The 20,810-nt window shown below is 39.3% G+C and overlaps 1 protein-coding gene across 3 annotated transcripts in view; it reads left to right on the plus strand.

Moving 5' to 3' along the window:
- hyls1 (HYLS1 centriolar and ciliogenesis associated) overlaps positions 1-20,810 on the plus strand; it is a 21,022-nt gene continuing 212 nt past the window's right edge. Inside the window, exons 1-11 of one of the 3 annotated variants that reach the window (XM_073050542.1) lie at positions 1-243; positions 1,269-1,370; positions 7,597-7,668; positions 10,817-10,908; positions 11,362-11,600; positions 12,477-12,535; positions 15,767-15,903; positions 16,242-16,302; positions 19,218-19,281; positions 20,294-20,375; positions 20,459-20,491. In XM_073050542.1, coding sequence (XP_072906643.1) covers positions 1,271-1,370; positions 7,597-7,668; positions 10,817-10,908; positions 11,362-11,600; positions 12,477-12,535; positions 15,767-15,903; positions 16,242-16,302; positions 19,218-19,281; positions 20,294-20,375; positions 20,459-20,491 — 939 coding nt within the window. In that variant the 5' untranslated portion in view covers positions 1-243; positions 1,269-1,270. Of the gene's footprint in view, positions 255-1,268; positions 1,371-7,596; positions 7,669-10,792; positions 10,909-11,361; positions 11,601-12,476; positions 12,536-15,766; positions 15,904-16,241; positions 16,303-19,217; positions 19,282-20,293; positions 20,376-20,458; positions 20,492-20,810 lie in introns of all 3 variants that reach the window. The other 2 variants (XM_073050540.1, XM_073050541.1) reach the window with 2 other exon arrangements.

Here is a 20,810-nt window from a genome sequence, read left to right on the forward strand (position 1 = left end):
TCCCGTCCGGTTGCCGGTGGCAACGTATCCGCGCAGGCGCGGCTGCGGGAGCGGCGCATGCGCAGACGCCGGCGGCCGGCTGGTTTCAACGGTCGGCGTTTGAACCGTTGGTGCCTTCCCGCGGGTGGGCCCGCGCCGGCGGCTGGTCTTGTTGGGACAGGAAAGCAAAGGGTGACCTGCCGCAGTCGGTGAGCGAGCGGACCGTGGCCCGGACACATCGCAGAACCGGAACGGTCGATGACGGTACTGATGGGGTGGGTGAGAGAGGAGTGGTGGTGGTTATAATTGAGGGTGGGCGATCGAAGCGGCAATGTAATGTCGTGTTGAGATGGTGGACGCGGAGGTGAGTTGGCGATGGTGTTGTGTACTTAGTCAGGGGGCAGTAAAACAATTAAAATATAAACACGAGAAAGTCTGCAGATGCTGGAAACCGAAACAGCACACAACAAAATGCTGGAGGAACTCAACGGATCAGGAAGTATCAATGGAAACGAGTAAACAGTGGACGTTTCGGGCCGAAACCCTGCTTCAGGACATGATCAGTGAATGCTAAAACTAAACTCTTGTATAATTTAGAATCTTGATGTCCACAATCGGCACTGGTGGCTATCCAAACAAAGTCGGTAGACCCACGAGACGTCAAAGTTTTGTTGCTCTAAGTATGAGACTTACACTATGAATATTTTAAACAGATGTATTGGGACATCTGAAGGATTTTTAAGCCGTAATGTACAACATTCCATCACTTTATGGAAACGAATTGAATTGGGTATTTGACGCAGTCAACGCTTTTAAAATAATTTAAACAATTTAAAAGGGATGGATCTGCTGCAGGAAATTTAGTCAGCAGTATTTATGCACGATTACTAATGTAAATGCTACTTCATCGTCATCTGTTACCCCTGTTTGATTCTTCAGATGTTGCCACTGTTTCTTGTTTTAATTAAAATTTATTCAGGTAGTTGACTTTGCCCCAATCCTCTGATTCCCCCAGGCCACATAACATTGAGCAGTAGTTGTTTATTCCCGTGAGTACGCTATTTATACCCTTAGAAATTCACCATTGTGTGAATTAGAGATGGGTCTCTAATTTTAATTCTATTTTTTAATATACAGTATATATACTTACTGTAGTTTATAGTATTTTTATTAGGTGTTGCAAAGTACTGCTGCCACAAAACAAATTTCACGACATACGGCAGTGATATAAATTCTGATTCTGAAAGTACTAAAACTGATAAGTCAAAACTTATTTGTTTCTTCTTCAGTAATGGCTGCACTTAACTTCACTGATCAAGATATTCAAGAGCAGTTGAGTTTGTTGGGCTACCACAATGTCCCACAACATCAACTTCGAGAGTTCAGAAAAGGTAATTTAGTTATATTACACCGAACAGTAGTTGTACACAATAACTTTGTTCCCATGAGTAATCTCTTTACACCCTTAGAAAGTCACCATTGGGTGAATTAGGGATGGGTCTCTAATTTTAATTCTATCCTGAATAAGGAGATAATTAATGGAGTATTGCAGATCATATGATCTTGTAGAAATTGCCATTCCAAGTCTACATGGATTATTTTAAACTATTGGTGTTTAAAATTCAGCTTAAAACCTGACTGCAGAAGGTTAGGTAAGTGGAATATGAGGTGCTGTTGACTGATTCTAAGATCAAGCACCATGCAGTACCTCTTGTGAGAAGGTGCTTGTTACACTATAACAGCTATCGTGAACTGTTAATTTACTGAAGAACTCCATTAAGTTCAGCGCCAGGCATGATTAATATTCCTAGCTTTTCTCCTCCACCAAATTTTGGAATACCTTTCTTTAAGGTAAAATAAGGCTATTAAGGTTGGTTGTTGTTCCATCCTGTGCCTTGTGTCACATTGGGTGGCAACCTTGCCATTTCTTCAGCATTTTTGACATTTTTACAAGGCCAAGTTGCTAGCTCAATGCTCAGCCCAGTGCTAACGGAAAGCACGCATGAAGCTAGCTGAATTCGACCTTGGGACCACTTGCCTCAAAGTCTGGTGTGTATGCCACCAACCAGCTAAAGGCTAATAAGGTATGGTAGTACAGGTTGACCACCAATTTTCAAGAAACTGATGGTACAGTGTCTCTTTTTAATTTGGATGAAATTACGAGATGTAGTTTTCTGGATGGCCACCAGATGGCATGTGGGAGATTGTAACATGCAGGTCTGTAGGGAAAATCTAGTTGGTAGTGGATCTCAAGAGTTTGTTGAATGCCTAAGAGATAGCTTTTTAGAGCAGTTTGTCGTTGAGCCTTTCTAGGGGATCAGCTATACTGCATTGAATGTTATGTAATGAACCAGAGGCAGTTAGGGAGCTTAAGGTAAAAGAACCCTTAGGAACCAGTGATCACAATATAATTGTGTTCAACTTGAAATTTGATAGGGAAAAAGTAAAGTCTGATGTAGCAGTATTTCAGTGGAGTAAGGGAAATTACAGTGGTATGAGAGAGAAATTGCCCAAAGTAAATTGGAAGGAGCTGCTGGCAGGGATGTCGGCAGAGCAGTAATGGCGTGCGTTTCTGGGAAAAATGAGGAAGGGGCAGGACATGCGTATCCAAAAATGAAGAAATACTCAAATAGTGAAATAGTACAACCTTCACTGACAAGGGAAGTAAAAACTATTGTAAAAGCAAAAGGAAGGGCAAAGAACAAAGCAAAAATTAGTGGGAAGATACAGGATTGGAAAGTTTTTTAAAACCTACAGAGAGCAACTAATAAAATCATTAGAAGGGAAAAGATGAAATATGCAAGCAAGCTTCCAAGTAATATCAAAGTGGATAGTAAAAGTATGTTAAAAGTAAAAGAAAAATGAGAGTGGATATATGACAGCTGGAAAATGAGGCAAGAGAACCAATAACGGGGGACACGGAGATGGTTGATGAACTAAATGAGTATTTTGCGTCAATCTTCACTGTGGAAGACACTAGCAGTATGCCTGATGTTGTAGTGTGTGAAGGAAGACAAGTGGGTACAGTAATTGTTACAAGAAAGAGATGCTCAAAAACCTGAAAGACCTAAAGGTACATTAGTCACCCGGACCAATGGAACTGCACCCTAGGGTTCTGAAAGTGGTAGCATCGTGGTGGCATTAGAAATGATCTTTCAAAAATCATTGGACTCTGGCATGGTGCCAGGGGACTGGAAAATTGCAAATGTTACTCCACTCTTTAAGGAAGGCAACGAAAAGGAAATTATAGACCAGTTAGCCTGACCTCAGTGGTTAGGAAGGTGTTGGAGTCAATTGTTGAGGATGAGGTGATGGAGTACTTGGTGACACAGGACAAGATAGGACAAAGTCAGCATGGTTTCCTTCTGGGAAAACCCTGCCTGACGAACCTGTCGGAATTCTTTGAGGAGATTACAAGTAGAATAGATAAAGGGGATGCAGTGGATGTTGTATATTTGGACTTTCAGAAGGCCTTTGACAGGGTGCCACACTTGAGGCTGCTTAACAAGTTAAGAGCCCATGGTATTATAAGAAAGTTACTAATGTAGTTAGAGCATTGGCTGATTGGTAGGAGGCAGCGAGTGGGAATAAAAGGATCCTTTTCTGATTGGCTGTCAGTGACTAGTGGTGTTCCGCAGGGGTTGGTGTTAGGATCACTTCTTTTTATGCTGTATATAAATAATATTGATGATGGAATAGATGGCATTGTTGCCAAGTTTAGAGATGATACAAAGATTGGTGGATGGGCAGATAGTGTTGAGGAAACAGGTAGGATGCAGAAGGACTTAGAGAGATTAGGAGAATGGGCAAGAAAGTGGCAAATGGAATACAATATTGGAAAATGTATGTTCGAGTACTTTGGTAGTTGAATTAAACATGCAAACCATTTTCTAAATGGGGAGAAAATCCAGAAATTTGAGATACAAATGGACTTGGGAGTCCTTGTGCAGAACACCCTACTTGTAGGTAGAGTTGGTGGTGAGGAAGGCAAATGCCATGTTGTCATTCATTTCAAGTGGTCTAGAATACAAGAGCAAGAATGTGATACTGAGGCTTTATAAGGCACTGGTGAGACCTCACCTTGAGTATTGTGAATAGTTTTATAGAAACAGAAAACCTACAGCACAATACAGGCCCTTCAGTCCACAATGCTGTGCTGAATATGTCCTTACCTGAGAAATTACCTAGGGTTACCCATAGCCCTCTATTTTTCTAAGCTCCATGTACCTATCCAGGAGTCTCTTAAAAGACCCTGTCGTATCCACCTCCACCACCGTAACCAGCAGCCCATTCCATGCACTCACTACTTCGCATTAAAAAAAAATTGCCCCTGACATCTCCACTGTACCTACTTCCAAGCACCTTAAAACTGTGCCTTCTTGTGCTAGCCATTTCAGTGCTGGGAAGAAATCTCTGACTATCCACACGATCAATGCCTCTCATCATCTTATACATCTCTATTAGGTCACCTCTCATCCTCTGTTTCTCCAAAGAGAAAAGGATGAGTTCACTCAACCTATTCTCATAAGGCATGCTCCCCAATCCAGGCAACGTCCTTGCAAATCTCCTGTGCACCCTTTCTATGGTTTCCACGTCCTTCCTGTAGTGAGGCAACCAGAATTGAGCACAGTACTCCAAGTGGGGTCTGACCAGGGTCCTATATAGCTGCAACATTACCTCTCGGCTCCTAAATTCAATTCCACGATTGATGAAGGCCAATACACCATATGCCTTCTTAACCACAGTCAACCTGCGCAGCAGCTTTGAGTGTCCTATGGGCTCAGACCCCAAGATCTCTCTGATCCACACTGCCAAGAGTCTTACCATTAATACTATATTCTGCCATCATATTTGAATATCAAAATGAACCACTTCACACTTACTTGGGTTGAACTCCATTTGCCATTTCTCAGCCCAGTTTTGCATTCTGTCAATGTCCCTCTGTAAACTCTGACAGCCCTCCATACTATCCACAACACCTCCAACCTTTGGGTCATCAGCAAATTTACTGGTCACCAACCTCCATGCAGAATATGACCCGTCTACAGCCACTCTCTGCCTTCTGTGGGCAAGCCAGTTCTGGATTCACAAATCAATGGGCCCCTCATCTTAGAAAAGATGTACTGGCATTGGAGGGAGTCCAGGGGAGGTTCACAAGAATAATTCCAGAAAAGAAAGGATTATCATATGAGGGATGTCTGATGGCTGTGGGTCTGTACTTGCTGGAATTCAGAAGGATGAGAGGGGGATCTCATTGAAACCTTTTGAATGTTGAAAGGCCTAGACAGAGTAGACGTGGAAAGGATGTTTCCCATGGTGCGAGATTCTAGGACGAGGGCTCAGGGTAGAGGAGCGTCCTGTGTAAACAGAGATGCCAAAGGGTTATGAATTTATGGAATTTGTTGCCACATGCAGCTGTGGAGGCCAGGTCATTGGGTGTATTTACAGCAGAGATTGATAGGTTCTTGACTAGACATGGCATCAAAGGTTACGGGGAGAAGGCTGGGAACTGGGGTTGAGGAGGAGATAGAAAAAAAGGATCAGCCACGAGTGAATGGCGGGGCAGACTCGATGGGCCAGATGGCCTAATTCTGCTCCTATGTTTTATGGTCTTGTGGTTTACGGTCATGAAAATGGACAAGGGAGAGCCAGTGGATGTAGTGTACCTGGACTTTCAGAAAGCCTTTGATAAGGTCCCACATAGGAGATTAGTGGCAAAATTAGAGCACATGGTATTGGGGATAGGGTACTGACATGAATAGAAAATCGGTTGGCAGACAGGAAACAAAGAGTAGGGATTAACGGGTCCCTTTCAGAATAGCAGGCAGTGACTAGTGGGGTACCGCAGGGCTTGGTGCTGGGACCACAGCTATTTACAATATACATTAATGATTTAGATGAAGGGATTAAAAGTAGCATTAGCAAATTTGCAGATGACACAAAGCTGGGTGGCAGTGTGAAATGTGAGGAGGATGTTATGAGAATACAGTGACTTGGACAGGTTGGGGGTGTGGGCTGATGCATGGCAGATGCAGTTTAATGTGGATAAATGTGAGGTTATCCACTTTGGTGGCAAGAACAGGAAGGCAGATTATTATCTGAATGGTGTCAAGTTAGGAAAAGGGAAGTACAATAAGAATCTAGTTGTCCTTGTTCATCAGTCACTGAAAGTAAGCATGCAGGTACAGCAGGCAGTGAAGAAAGCTAATGCCATATTGGCCTTCATAATAAGGAGAGCTGAGTATAGGAGCAAAGAGGTCCTTCTGCAGGTCCTTCTGAGACCACACCTGGAGTATTGTGGGCAATTTTGGTCTGTCTCCAAATTTGAGCAAGGACATTTTTGCTATTGAGAGAGTACAGCGTAGGTTCATGAGGTTAATTCCCAGGATGCTGGGACTGTCATATGTTAAAGATTGGAGCGACTGGGCTTGTATACACTGGGATTTAGAAGGATGAGAGGGGATCTGATTGAAACATATAAGATTATTAAGGGATTGGACACGCTAGAGGCAGGAAACATGTTCCCGATGTTGGGGGAGCCCAGAACCAGAGGCCACAGTTTAAGAATAAAGGGTAGGCCATTTAGAATGGAGTTGAGGAAAAACTTTTTCACCCAGAGAGTTGTGGATCTGTGGAGTGCTCTGCCTCAGAAGGCAGTGGAGGCCAATTCTCTGGATGCTCTCAAGAAAGAGATAGAGCTCTTCAAGATAGTGGAGTCAAGGGATATGGGGAGAAGGCAGGAACGGGGTACTGATTGTGGATGATCAGCCATGATCACAGCAAATGGCGGTGCTGGCTCAAAGGGCTGAATGGCCTTCTCCTGCACCTATTTTCTATTATCACACAGCACCATCTGTGGCGAGACTCATTTTGACAAAAGCATGCTATTTTTATTACTTACATTGCACTTGTTGGTGATAGTCCCAATATTTTGTGCTTAATTTTTGCTTATTTTACTTAAATTTAACGCTAGCTATGGCTTTTAAGGTAAGTGCAAGTACCAGTGGTCGTGTCAAATGTAAACAGCGGTCCATATCGATCCAAGAGAAGGTTGAAATATTGAATAATGTGGACCAAGGTGTTTCTGTGCATAAGCTGTGCAACTTGTATGGGATTGGTTTGTCATCCATTCAATCATCACCCGATCTTGCTCAGTGTTCTTACCAACTTTCATTGCTTTTCTAATACTCATTTGCTTTAGCGAAACACTGTTTACATAGAATGGTATTTTTTTTCTCTTTTGGTGATATAATCAAAGGGTTAGAGAAACAGATAGGGAGAGATCAAATCACATGCAACAACTTCACCTGAATGAAATGTTTAAAAAGATAACTGAGAAGCAACATTCTTTGTAAGCACAGTAATTAGTAAATTTACATTAAATTTTTGTTTAATAATCCTTTTTAAGCTTCTACAGCCCATTTTTGCCATTATTATTGTGTGACCTCTTTTAACCTGGCAAAAATCTTAATCCAGCAAGGCTCTGGAACTGAGGGTGCCAGAAAATCAGTGGTCCACTTGTAATAACTAATAGTTCAGATTAATAATGATCTCGTGTCATGCTGCAAGCAAAATTTGTTGCCACAGTTAAATGTTATTGCTGTTTCTTTTCCTCAGATCTGGAAGAACTGATCAAACATGAGTATTCAAAGCCTCGAGGCTCCAGTAATGCCAGTTCAGAATCATGTGGTAAAGTAAAGCCATCAATTAATTTTGTTGAAATCAGTTTTTCTCAGTTTTTGATTTTTAAAAAGTTATTTGTCAATCAAATTGGGATAAAGTAAGTTAAATGTAAATAGTGAAAAATTCTTCTCAACTTGTATTTAAATATAGATTTAATTTTGTGTTTGAGAGTATCAGTAGTTGGAAGGACTTCTATGAGCCATCAATATTCCTTGCTTTGGACAGATGTTACAATTATAGGGGTTATTAAAATATTAGTAAGCATGTTATTCCATAATTTGAAGGGACTGGGAGTTAGAATTCTGTAGATTGTAACACTACTTAGTCATGGAGATGTACAATGTGGAAACCTGTTCTTCAACACTGATAAAATCAGTTGCATATTTATGCTATGTGCATCCTATTTTTATTTGGGCCTAATTCTCATCAACTGTATCCACATTTTATTACTCAGCTATATACTAGGGGCAATTTGTAGTGCTGGTTATCTTTCCAACCCCACACATTGTGGAGATGAGGGAGGAAACTGAAGAGCCAAAGGATACTGTACAGTTACAGGGGGAATGTGCAAACTGTGCTTAAACGCACCTAAGATAAAGATTGTGACAGCATTGTACTAGCTGCACCATAGCACCACTGCTGTCATTTTACATGAATATAATGAAACAATTTCACCTGTCGTTTTCACTCTCCTGATCACTTCAATAATGGGCAAACTATTGGAGAGAATTTTTAAAGACAGGATTTAAAGGCATTTGAAGAAGCATTGTCTGGTTAGAGATGGTGAGCGTGGCTTTGTGAGGAGCAGATTGTGCATCGCCGGCCTGATTGACTTTTTCAAGGAAGTGACTAAAGAGATTGATGGTAGAATAGTGGATGTGGTGAGCACTCGACATGGCAGGCTCACTCAGAAAGTCAGGAGGCAGGGGATCCAGAGAAACATGGCTGTGCGGATTTGGAATTGGCTTGTCCACAGAAGGCAGAGTGTGGTAGTTTATGGAATATTTCTGCATAAAGATTCTTGACTAACATTGTTCCATGCTGCTCTTTGTGATTTTTACAAATGACTTGGATGAGGAAGTGGAAGCATGGTTTAGTAAGTTTTCAGATGACACAGAAGTTGGTGGAGTTATGGATAGTGTAGAAGGTTGATGGTAGGTTGCAACAGGGCACTGAATGGATGCAGAGCGGTACTAAGTAGTGACAGATGGAGATGAATTTAGAAAAGTAAAGTGATACACTTAGGAAAGTTGAACTTGAAGGCAGAGTACAAAATTAATGGCAAGATCCTTAACAGTGTGAAGGAACAGTGGGATCTTGTGCTCCAACTCCTTAGTTTCCTTCATAGTTGCCATGCAGTTTTGTAGGGTGAATAAGAAAGCATATGGTGTGTTGGCCTTCATTAGTCAGGGAATTGAGTTCAAGACTGCAAGTAGTGTTGCGGCTCTGTAAAATTCAGGTTAGACCTCATTTCGGAGTGTTGTGTTCAGATCTAGTCACCTCAGGAAGAATGTGAAAACTTTAGAGAGGGTATAGATGAAATTTACTAGGAATCTGTTTGGATAGAGACATGTCTAATGAGAAATTTTGAAGGACGATGAGATATCGTGGACAACCAATGTCTTTTTCCCAGGGTGGCATGAGCTAATATGAGAGGACATAACTTTTAAGGTGATTGGTGGAAAGTATAGGGGAGATGTCAGAAGTAGGGTTTTTGCATAGTATTGTGCATGGAATGTGTTGCTGGGGGTGGTGGTTGAGGTGCATGCATTAGGGTTATTTAAGAAACTCCTAGATATGCAAATAGATGAAAGAGAAATGGAGGGTTATGAGAGAGGAAAGGGTTAGATTGATCTTGGAATAGGTTAGAAGGTTGGTACAACATCATGGGCTGAAGGGCCTATACTGTGCTTTACTTTTCTATGTTTAACCCAGACCCTATCATACACACCATTCTTTCCAAGCCACCACCACCCAGACTGCTATCTCTTGGTTTCTTTCCCCTCCTCCCACTGGATCCCAACTGTCCACATACCTCCGTATTTAATTTCTCTTCATCACCTTTTCCTGTCAGATTTTATCATCTGTAGCCCTTTGCTGCCTCCACCAGTCACCTCTCAGCATCTTGTAATTTCTGTCTGTATCTCCCCAACCTAAGTCCATCTATCAATCAATCCCTCCTCACCTGTATCCATTTATTGTTGGCCAGTTCTCTGTTCCCCCCCCCCATCTTTATACTATGAATCATCCTTCTTTCAGTCCACCTAAGCATGTCTATCCATATGTCAACTGTCCATTTTCCTTTATAGGTGCTGAATTCCTCCAGCAGCTCACTTTTTTTAACCAATATCTACAATCCCTTGTGTCTCCTCTTTATAATATAAATTGCTTAACAGGAAAATGGCTAGATTTAATAGGGGCCTTTGATCTGTAACATTACTTTGCTTTACTTTCAATGGATGTTGCTTGACTTGCTGTGCATTTCAAACATTTTATTTTAAATAATTCAGTAGTTTATATTGAAAATACTTAATTAAAATAATACATTTACTAAGGCATTAATTATTGTTATTACTTTTCACAAACTGAATGGGATTAAGTTGTTTGCACCCATTTCAATTTAAAGATTCCACATGAGAAAACCTGAATGGAAGCAGGATAATGTGAGTGACATTTGTGTGCATATGTGTGAAAAGAACAGTTGCTAAAGGAGAACTGTTGTTTCATCATGCTTTCCTCAAAATCTGGAATGTTCATGCACATCTAGTGTTTCTTGACCTATTTCACATCAATTTCAAAAAAGTGTTTTTATATTAATACACAATAGTGTTTAAATCATTCCAGATAGCGTTTTAAAATATAATGATAAAGTTGCCCAAGAGAAAATTTTGAAGCAAAAATTTAATTATTCAAACCAATTTACTTGTACATTTTGATGTCCCTTGTACCTAATCTTAAGTTTTTGTTATATGGCTGCAGGATTTCATCCCTAACAAAAAATGTTCCGTTTTGTGTTTAATGACAGAATATGTAGTTGTGTTTAATGACAGAATATGTAGTAATGTATTTAAATTCACTAAGTGGTAAAGGTTTGCAGAAGAAAGGATGCTGCTTTTTTTATTTTGGAAAGTTGATGTGGTTACTTCCTATCAAGTTTCACAGACGAGAAATAGACCTTTGGAACAACCCATTTTAGCCACCCAGTGTACACCGCAACAAGATTTCAGCTCTGAAAAAGAGAATCAGGTAAGTAAAATATTGTTTTCTGGAAAGAAAAACATGAGAGAGAACATAGATTTAATTTTATTAAAATCTGCAAACTGTTTATAAAATTGTAATATACTTTGGGATGTCTTTCAGGGAGAAAGAGTTGTCCATTTAAGAGAGATGAAAGTAAAATTTCTTTTGAATTCCATCAAAGGGCAATGAAAACAGATTCCTTGAATATTTTCAAATTAGACGATTTGAAATTGCAGTCAGGTCAGCCGTGAACTTGTTAAATGGCAGAGTACAGTCAAGGGACCAAATGGCCTACTTCTCCTAATATATTTATTAACACTGTCTAAATGCACCAGCTTGTTGAGATTATGTCTTGAGATCTGAATTAATCCATAGAACCTGAGTACAGTGACTTGCTTATGATGTGGTTATGCATAAATTATATTTTAAAATTTGTATCTTCTTCTCTAATGCTTGCAGTTTTCATATAAAAGGGATATTTTCCATGGTTACCCTTCAAAATTTCATCAGAGCAGCAGGTATACAGTTGCCCCAAATCTGTGCAGAAGCACATCAGCACCATCTAAGTTAATTATCCAGGAAAGTCCAGATCAGGAGAGTAACAGCAGTCAGATGCAATCTGAGAACAGCAGGACAAGCAGCCCTGAAACACTCCCTGAAAGCAACAGAAGACCTAATATTAAGAGAAAAGTATTGCGGTATGTAAGCTGACAATTAAAGTTTTGTTAGTGATTAAAGATTTTGTGAAAGCAGGAAGATTTATTAATCTATATTTAAATGGCATTTAAATTTTCATACCACTGGATTCATAATTTTCAATAACATTTTCCAACTAAATTGAAGCATTGAAATAATCAGAATTTTAATAATTTACAAAGTTACGCTTATAATACTTAAGTAGCCACAAAATTCTTTGTGAATATCCAAATTAAAAATTTGCTATATATTATTTCCATGGTAAAAATGTTCTTGGAGTCTTCCTAATTGCATTGTTGTTCTGCAAACGTAGACATTTTCATGATTTTGTTTCTGTAAGCAGTAAATTAAATGAATGAATTAATTTCTTCATTGAAGAAATCTCTTGAAGATGTTTTAAATACTAACACAATTCTAGATTTGTCCAGTTCTCTGGCTATTCATATACATAATTCCAACTGCAACTAAAGTAACTGAACATTGCAATTGGGTACATGTTTCGATTAATGCCAGCCTTATGATGATTAACATACATCCTTCAATATACATATTTTGGCAACCACTTTTTGATAAAAGGGAAACAATTTTTTACTGTACATTATACATAATTTCACTTTATAAATACCATTTGATGGTTTAAATGGTGTTGGCTTTTTTCTCTCCTTATTTTTGTCTCCCCGTCCTCAAAAAAAAATCTGCACAATCTCAAGAATAGGGTGAGGAATTTTGGTCATAAAGGAAATGGTATGAAAATATGGTAACTGATTTTCTCATTTTTGTATATGATTTTCAGTTTTCATTTGCAGGAATTAGATGCAATTACTTCTATGGAGTACTTAGAAAACTCATTACGTATCTATTTCTGTAATTCATTGCAGTAAGAAAAATGGACAGTTCCATGTTTATGATGAGTCGACAGTCACTGAAACAGAGTCTGGTAAGTGCCATGGGCTGGTTGCGTTCTCTCTCCTGGATGAACACATATCCTTTCTCATTATTATAGTGCAGATTAATCCATTAGGCAGATTGCCCAAAATAAGATATGCTTGTCTGTTCAAGTCTTGGATCTATAGTAATTCAGTCGTTCAAATCATCTTGTAAGCTTCTTACACTGTTATTTTCCTTGTGAAAGAGCTACTAAGCCTGTCCATCTGCTGAATGTGTTGCTTGGTGTCAACTAAAAAAATAAGCTGAGTGTCTAATTGTTAAAAAAAATAATGGTATATAAATCAATACAATAGCAATGATAATAAAAATAATATTTGTTTTGGACTATACAAACTGAGCCAAGAAGATAGAACAATTTGTATTACCTTCACAGTGTTGATGAGCAAAGGAATCTTGGGAGTCCAAGTTCACAGCTCCCTGAAAGTGACTGGTTGATAGGGTGGTTAAGAAGGCATATGGCATGCTTGCCTTTATTAGTTAAGGCATTGAGTTCAAAAGTCAGGATATTATGTTGCAGTTTTATAGAACTGTAGTTACGCTACATCTGGAGTATTGCAAACAGTTCTGGTTGCTTTATTATTAGGAATGATGTCAAGGCATGGAGAGGGTGCAGAAGAGGGTTGCAAAGATGCTGCCTTGATTAGAGGGCATTTGCTTAAACGAGAAGTTGGACAAACTTTGGTGGCATTGTCTAGAGAAGTGGAGGCTGAGGGGATATCTGATGAGGTTTGTATGATTATGAGAGGTATAGAGTAAACAGTATCTTTTTCCAGGGGTTGGAGTGTAATATCAGAGGGCATGCATTAAGGTGAGAAAGGGTATTTCAAAGGAGGTGTGAGGGACAAGTTTTTTTTACAGAGTGTGGTGGGTTACTGGAATGTGCTAGTGGTAGAGGCTGCTACATAAGTGACTTTTACATAGGCACATGAATGTGAGGAAAATGGAAGGATATCGACATTGTGTAGGCAGAAGAGATAGTTTAGTTGTCCATTTGATTACTAATTTAATAACTTTTTCATATGCTGTACTGGTCTATGTCCTGAAATGATAAATGTATGTGAGACGTTAAAAGGAATGGGCTTCTTTTGACAGGAGGTAGATATTTTGAGTCAAAACAGTATAAATTCACAGGATCAGACCAGGTATACTTCAATCAGTTCTTTTAACCTGATGCTCATGCTTGTCCTGAATAGCATTTAAAAATATGTCCATTACTATCGTTTCGGTCAGGATTTTATTCTCAATAAACGTGAATCATTTTTCAAACTTCCTTTTGGAAACAATCATTGTTTATTTAGAGGGGATTTTATGTTTTGTTGTACATATCCTTAATTTGGGAATAACTGAAATGAGTTACAAGCTCCTTGGTAATCTTTATAATAATAAATGCCTTGTGTTTAAAAGCGTAAGACAAGATCATTGCATTGCAATCAGTCACAGGTTTGAAACCCTGTTGCCTAGTTAAAGTCGAGTCATTTGGATACTACACTCAGAACCATTCAAACCTCATAGCCAGAGTCAGTTTTGTGTCCAAGATGAGGGGTGTCTTGTGCTAGGTGTCCATTTTGCTTGTCTATTAATTGCAGAAGGAATTGTTTGGTCACGCATACATTTAGACAAAACATCTCTGCACTTAATCCACTCCTTGTGCCTCTGCTCCAATCTCCAGATAGATAGCCATAAGTGGTGAAATGTGCAACCTTTAGGAGAATGAGAAATAGTAGACATGTGAAGGTTAAAAAGAATCTGCCTTATTATCTACTATTCTAGTTGTCACAGAACATGATCATCTGTATTGTCTCATATCAAATAATTTGCAGTAGATACATATGTAAGGCAAAGCATTTAATTCATGAAACAGTTCTGTTGAGAACTGTGATAATACAAACATTTGTATAAAATTTAACAGCCTGGATTAAACACTTCAGAGTGAAAAGGCAAAATTTGGTGGTTCTTTGGGCAGAAAGATGGTCTTCATCAGTTGATTTTTCATGTACATAGAGGAATTTGAGTTCTTCACTATTGCTCAGTCAGTTATAATCCTGTTATAAAAATACTGGAGAACTTTTGCATTGTTTTTAATATAAACATGACATACCAACACAACCTATTGACAGATGATGCAATAGCCACAACTCTACACACTGTCTTTATACATCTGGAGAAGGATGCTTACTTGAGAATGCTGTTCTTGGACAAACAGTTCAGCATTTAACACTATAATTCCCTCAAGGCTCGACAAGAAGCTCAGAGTCCTCAGTCTTCACCCTGCCTTGTGCAACTGGATCCTGGACTTTAGATGCCAGCAGGTGGTAAGAGTGGGCTCCCTGGACTCTGCCCTTCTGACCCTCGACACAGGTGCCCCTCTCAGGGCTGTCTTAACTCCCCTCCTTTATTCTCTGTATACCAACGACTGTGTCGCTACCCACAGCTCCAATCTGCTAATTAAATTTGCTGATGATACTACATTGATTGGCCTAGTCTCAAATAGTAACAAGGCAGTCTTCAGAGAAGAAGTCATCACCCTGACATGGTGGTGTCAAGAAAACAACCTCTCCCTCAATTTCAAAAAACAAAGGAGCTGGTTGTGGACTACAGCAGAAATGGAGACAGGCTAACCCCTATTGACATAAATGGATCTGTGTTTGAGTGGTCTGTGTTTGCAGGCTGTGTGGTGTAAAAAGCACAACAGATGGTTGAAGTTTGGTATGGGCCCCCAAATCCTAAGAACTTTCTACAGGGATACAATTGAGAGCATCCTGACTGGCTGCATCACTGCCTGGTATGGGAACTGTTTTTCCCTCAATCATAGGACTCTGCAGAGAGTGGTGCAGATAGCCCAGCGCATCTATAGATGTGAACTTCCCACTATTCAGGATATTTACAAAGACAGGTGTGTTTTTTTTAAAAAAAGACGGGGCCCAAAGTATCATTGGGACCTGAGTCATGCCAACCACAAACTGTTCCAGCTGCTGCCATCCGGGAAACGGTAGCGCAGCTAAAATAAATGACCAACAGGCTCTAGGACAGCTTCTTCCACCAGGCTACCATACTGATTAATTCACACAGATACAATTGTCCTGTTGTACGTATTATTTATTATAAATTGCACATTGCACATTTAGATGGAGGTGTAACGTAAAGATTTTTACTCCTCATGTAAGTAATAAAGTCAATTCAATTCAAAAGTAACTTTTGTTTCACGAACTTTCTTTAAAAGATGCAGGCAGTGAATTTGGACAGATCAGATTTCAGCCCCTTGGCAATATAGCAGAGTCTGACACAGAAAGTGAAGAATTCAGCAGCGTGTTCGGAAGGCGACCAAATTCTGCCCAGCCTTTCTTCACAAAAGATCTGGTAAATAATTTGAAGTGTCTTGCTTTTTTGGGAAAGGACGTTATTTGTCTAGTACATTTGATAGCTGAGCAATATAAAATTCTTTGTGTAGTTTATACATGTCCATTTAATCAGTAATATTTTCAATATAGAAATAGAGTAATGGAAAATAACTTTTGAGATGTGAGACATTATGGAGTGTATTGACAAACCCCATTAACTTGATGTACATTTAGTACTAAACTTGCATGGTAAAGGGATTTTGTGCTGATAAAACTTACATTTCCAAAGCTTGCTGAGACCATTCTAACAAGCCTTGTCACTTTTAAAAAAAAATAATAATTTTCTTTCTGCTGTAGTGGAACCAAAATCTTATAGGAGGCGAAGGCTACAATTGTCTCTCAAATGCACCAAAGTCATGTGAGTGATTACATTTTATGTTTTCTAATTTATAATTATGCTCTTCTAATTTAAGAGCACATTTCAATCTTATACAAAGTACAAATTCTCAAAGGCAACATACACAAAATGCTGGAGGAACTCAGCAGGTCAGGCATCATCTATGGAAAAAATTACAGAGTTGATGTTTCCAGCTGCCTTCAGGTCCAGAAAGGAGTCAGACTAAGGTGGGGGAGGGGAGGAAAAAGTGCATGGTGGCAGGTGATAGATGAAACTGGGAGAGGGGAAGGGGGTGAAGTAAGGAGCTGGGAATTTGATTGGTGAAAGAGAAAGGGATAGTCATGTTAGGAAGACATCCCTGCAGAAAGCAAGAAGTTGTTAGAAAAGCTGTCTCCCTTGTCCACTTGTGCCTCCCCACTGATCTCACTCCTGATACTTATCCTTGCAAGCAGGACAAGTGCCACACCTGCCCCTACATCTCTTCCCTCACCTGCAAATCTGTTGGGAGTTATTCACTGTGTACGGTGCTCCCGGTGTGGCCTGCTGTATATCGGTGAGACCCGACGTAGATTGAGAGACTGCGTCGTTGAGCACCTTTGCTTCGTCCACCACAAAAAGTGTAATTTCTGGATAACCACCCATTTAAATTCTACATCTCATTCCCATTCTGACATGTCAGTCCATGGCCACCTCTACTGCCATGATGAGGCTACACTCAGGATGGAGTAGCAACACCTTGTATTCTGGCTGGGTAGTGTTATGTATCCCGTAACTGGATCACTTACCAGCAAAGATAGAGAGGTCCACTGAAGTCTGATGGTACCATTTTTAAATGTTTTTATTTATACAGGGGCACAAAAGGAAGGTTAATACAAACATTCAGATACCATACGTCGTCAATACTCAATCTAAAGCGCAGGTATAGTAATGATCAATCAGAAATAAGCTCTATCGTTGTCTAGGGGATAATATCTTGTCCATTTGGAAAAATATAACAGTCATTCAAAAGTCGGCAGGCTTCAGCCGTTTGGGAACCGCTGAGTTTCCCGTGTTGGAGAGAGAGAGAGAGAGAGAGATTGGTGAGAAAAGGAACACTTGCCCAGGTCCTTACGAAGCAAAGCTGTGGAATCAGGAGAGCAGGCTTTCCTGTTGTTAGTTCAAAGCGATTGTCCGTGATTCCAGCCACAGACTCCCGATTCGTAATCTAACGCACGTGGCTTCCTTCAGAATGGCTTCCCGCTACGACAGGATCGCTATCGTGTCTCCTTGGTGCGTCTAAAGGGGTCGTTCCCCCCCAGACCCTCCTTTATACTTCCTCATGGGATCACAGGTGTCAATCTCTCTCTCAACCAGCCCACTTTGCCCGAGGGCTTTACACGTGGTCTTCATGAGACAATAGTCAGGGTCGCTTTATTCTGCATCCCAGTGGAACGTGGTATTCAGCACGTCTCCCTCTCTCTCCCATTTCCTGTGGCTATTCAGCACGTCTCTCTCTCTCTTGGGTCATTGAACCCCCCCCTTCACTAGGGCTCTTGCGATTCTCACAAAGGAGGGGGCTGGTATCATAACAGTAGCTTCCAACCTGATAGCATGAATGTTGATTTCTTGAACCTCCGATAACTGCTGGAATTAGTCTTATGTATTGTAACTCCAGAACATAAAACTAATTGAAAGAAAAACATTGTGCTGGGATAACATTAGTTTCATTTTACTTTTCAGGGAGGTGTGTAAATATGATGTGGTATGATGATGCATGCCATTCACATACTTTTGAATATAGTCTGTAATGAATTATGTAAACAAAGATGACAATCAAAAACATGAACGTCGATTTCTCAAACTTCAGTAATTGCCTCTACTCACGATTCCCCATTCCTGTTTCCCCGTCACTATCTACTCACCTGCCCATCACCTCCCTCTCGTGTTCCTCCCCTTTCACTTCCTTCCATGGCCTTTTGTCCTCTTCTGTCAGACTTCCCCCTTCTCCAGCCGTTTAGCTCTGGTATCTCCCGCTTTACAAATGTTCATTTGATCCAACTTCGCTTTTACAAAAGACCTACATTACTAACCTGTTTTTGCATTACAAAGAGGATTTTTGCTTTTAGGAAAATTTTTCCCATGAAAATTAATGGTTCTTCGCTTTATGCCATTTCGGCTTAAGAAAGGTTTCATAGGAACGTTCTACCTTTGTAAAGGGGGAGGGACACCTGTACCCACCTCCCCCATTTTCATCTATCACCTACCACCTTGTACTTCTTCTCTCTGTCCCCACCCACCCCATACCTTCTTACTCCTTCCTTTCCTGCAGAAGGGTACAGCCCAAAATGTCAGCTGTTTACTTTTTACCACAGATGCTTTTGACCTGCTGAGTTCCTCCACTATTTTGTGTGTGTTGCTTTGGATTGCTGCAGATCTTCTTGTTTGTGTGACAAATTGTCAAAAGATGTTTTCTAAAGGTATTATCGAAATTTAAAGGTCATCAGAAACATTGAACTAGTTCTCTATTTTTGCTTTAGTTTTCACTGCATTAAGGATATTGCCTTTACTTGCTCCCTGAAGCTGGCTCTCAGTTGTGTAGTGTATTCATTGACCCATGGAAATATTGTTATGGAAGATGTAATAGTTTTTGGTAACATTCCTATAAAAATAAATTCTAGCTTTAACTTCTCTCTAAGCCTGGGCACATTGAGGTCAGTATTGCCAGTGGTCCTATTTTTTTGTGAGGCTTTGAAGTTTGGGAAAAGTGACTAACTATTTGGGCATAAGATCCCATTAAACTTCAGACATTTCTTAACTTGGTTTGTAGGACTGAGATCTGGAAATTGCTTAGAATAAACCTTGAAATGGTTGGTAATTTGTTACCTATGCTTTGAGATATTAGTATGTGATGGAAATTCTCATTGTTATTTACCTTTTTCAAAATTAATATATGGCAGTTATAAGACCAATAATGGATCATCCTCACACAAGAAACTTAAAGAAAACTGATCCTGTGGCAAAGTGAGTGTTGGCTTCTTTAATTATTTCTATTCCATGTATAATTCAATTGAGGATTATTTTTCTGTTTGACAATTGTTATATGTACCTACTGTTTCCTTCACATCACTCTAATCTGTCAATTACACTTTCATGAAGTAGTTCAGATGCATTCAGTGTCCAAGACCAAATACAGCTACTTTACCAAAGAACTCAATCCATATTCTCAATATATTTCCTTGTATCACTGGAGGCTACTTTATCTACCTATTTTTCCACACACCCATTAGGCTGATTCTCTTAACAGCCATAAGAATAATTTTATAATAAAAGTTAATCTATCAACCAGTATGCTTTTGGGGTGTTAGAGGAAAGCAAAGCTCCAGGAGCATACATAGTCATAAAGGCAATGTTTAAACTTCATAGATGGCACTTAGGATCAGCAGTGAACATGGGCTACTACAGCTGTAAGGCAAAGCACAATCTCGTGCACAATGACATTCTATTTCTTTTAAATAATGTTGACCCTGACTTGTCTCAGTTGAAAGATCAAGTTTAATTGCTGTATTTGACAGTTTCAAAATTGGGGTTAGCCTTTTCACTATTTTCTTGGGTAAGGAGAAAAGATAATTGTTAGGGGACTCTGAGGGAAAAGGAAAAGAAATGAATGTAGAGGTGAGAGAATTAAATTTGTTAACTATACAACCATTGTTGTGATAAATATGAATGCTACATACTTTGCAGTAAAATTAATTCATAGTTTGTTTCTGGTACTTATCACCTTGATTCCATGTGTGATTCTGACTACCATGACTAAAAGTATGATGTTACTAAAGAATTCCAGAAAAAAATTCAGAGTTGGAACATTTTCATCCAAATCATTTTCACTAATACAAACTTCAGACCCAATTTTTTTGTGTATCTATGATGCTGCAGTTGAGTTCTTAAATAAACTGGGGACAAATTTAAGAGCTAATGTTCATATCCAGTCTTCTGAACATGGATTTTACTGGCAGATTTCACTTTTTATTGTCAGATATTTTGAATACAAGCGAAACTGGGAAACTTTCAAAACACCTGGAGAAAAGGATAGGAAAGAATTACGATGGGGTATAAGGGTATGTAAACTACTTAAGGAAATAGCATTGTCTAAAACGTTAGCACTATTGGATAAACCTCAATTATGAATTTTCTTTTTCAGGAACAAATGCTTTATAAAAGTCAACTACCTCGGGTATGTAATACTTTAAATTTTCTTACTGCCTTCCTGCATCAGTTTTCCACAATCACTGCTAGAGGACAAATTGACTTGAATCATGATTGTCATTATAATTTGATTTACATCATTTAAAAATCTGATAAGTAATAGAACTCTAATCACTAAATCATTTTAATGTCTCTAAGATGTTTGAATATCACTTGGCAAATAGTTATTTGGCATGTTATTTAATTGAAATTACATTATTGAAAATAGATTTCCTTTTTATTGCTAATTTGGCTTTTATACAAGCTTCTAGATAACTGGCACTATCAAAAGCATAACACTTATTGAT

This window comes from Hemitrygon akajei, chromosome 7 (assembly GCF_048418815.1).
Source record: "Hemitrygon akajei chromosome 7, sHemAka1.3, whole genome shotgun sequence".
In the NCBI taxonomy this organism is placed as follows: domain Eukaryota; kingdom Metazoa; phylum Chordata; class Chondrichthyes; order Myliobatiformes; family Dasyatidae; genus Hemitrygon; species Hemitrygon akajei.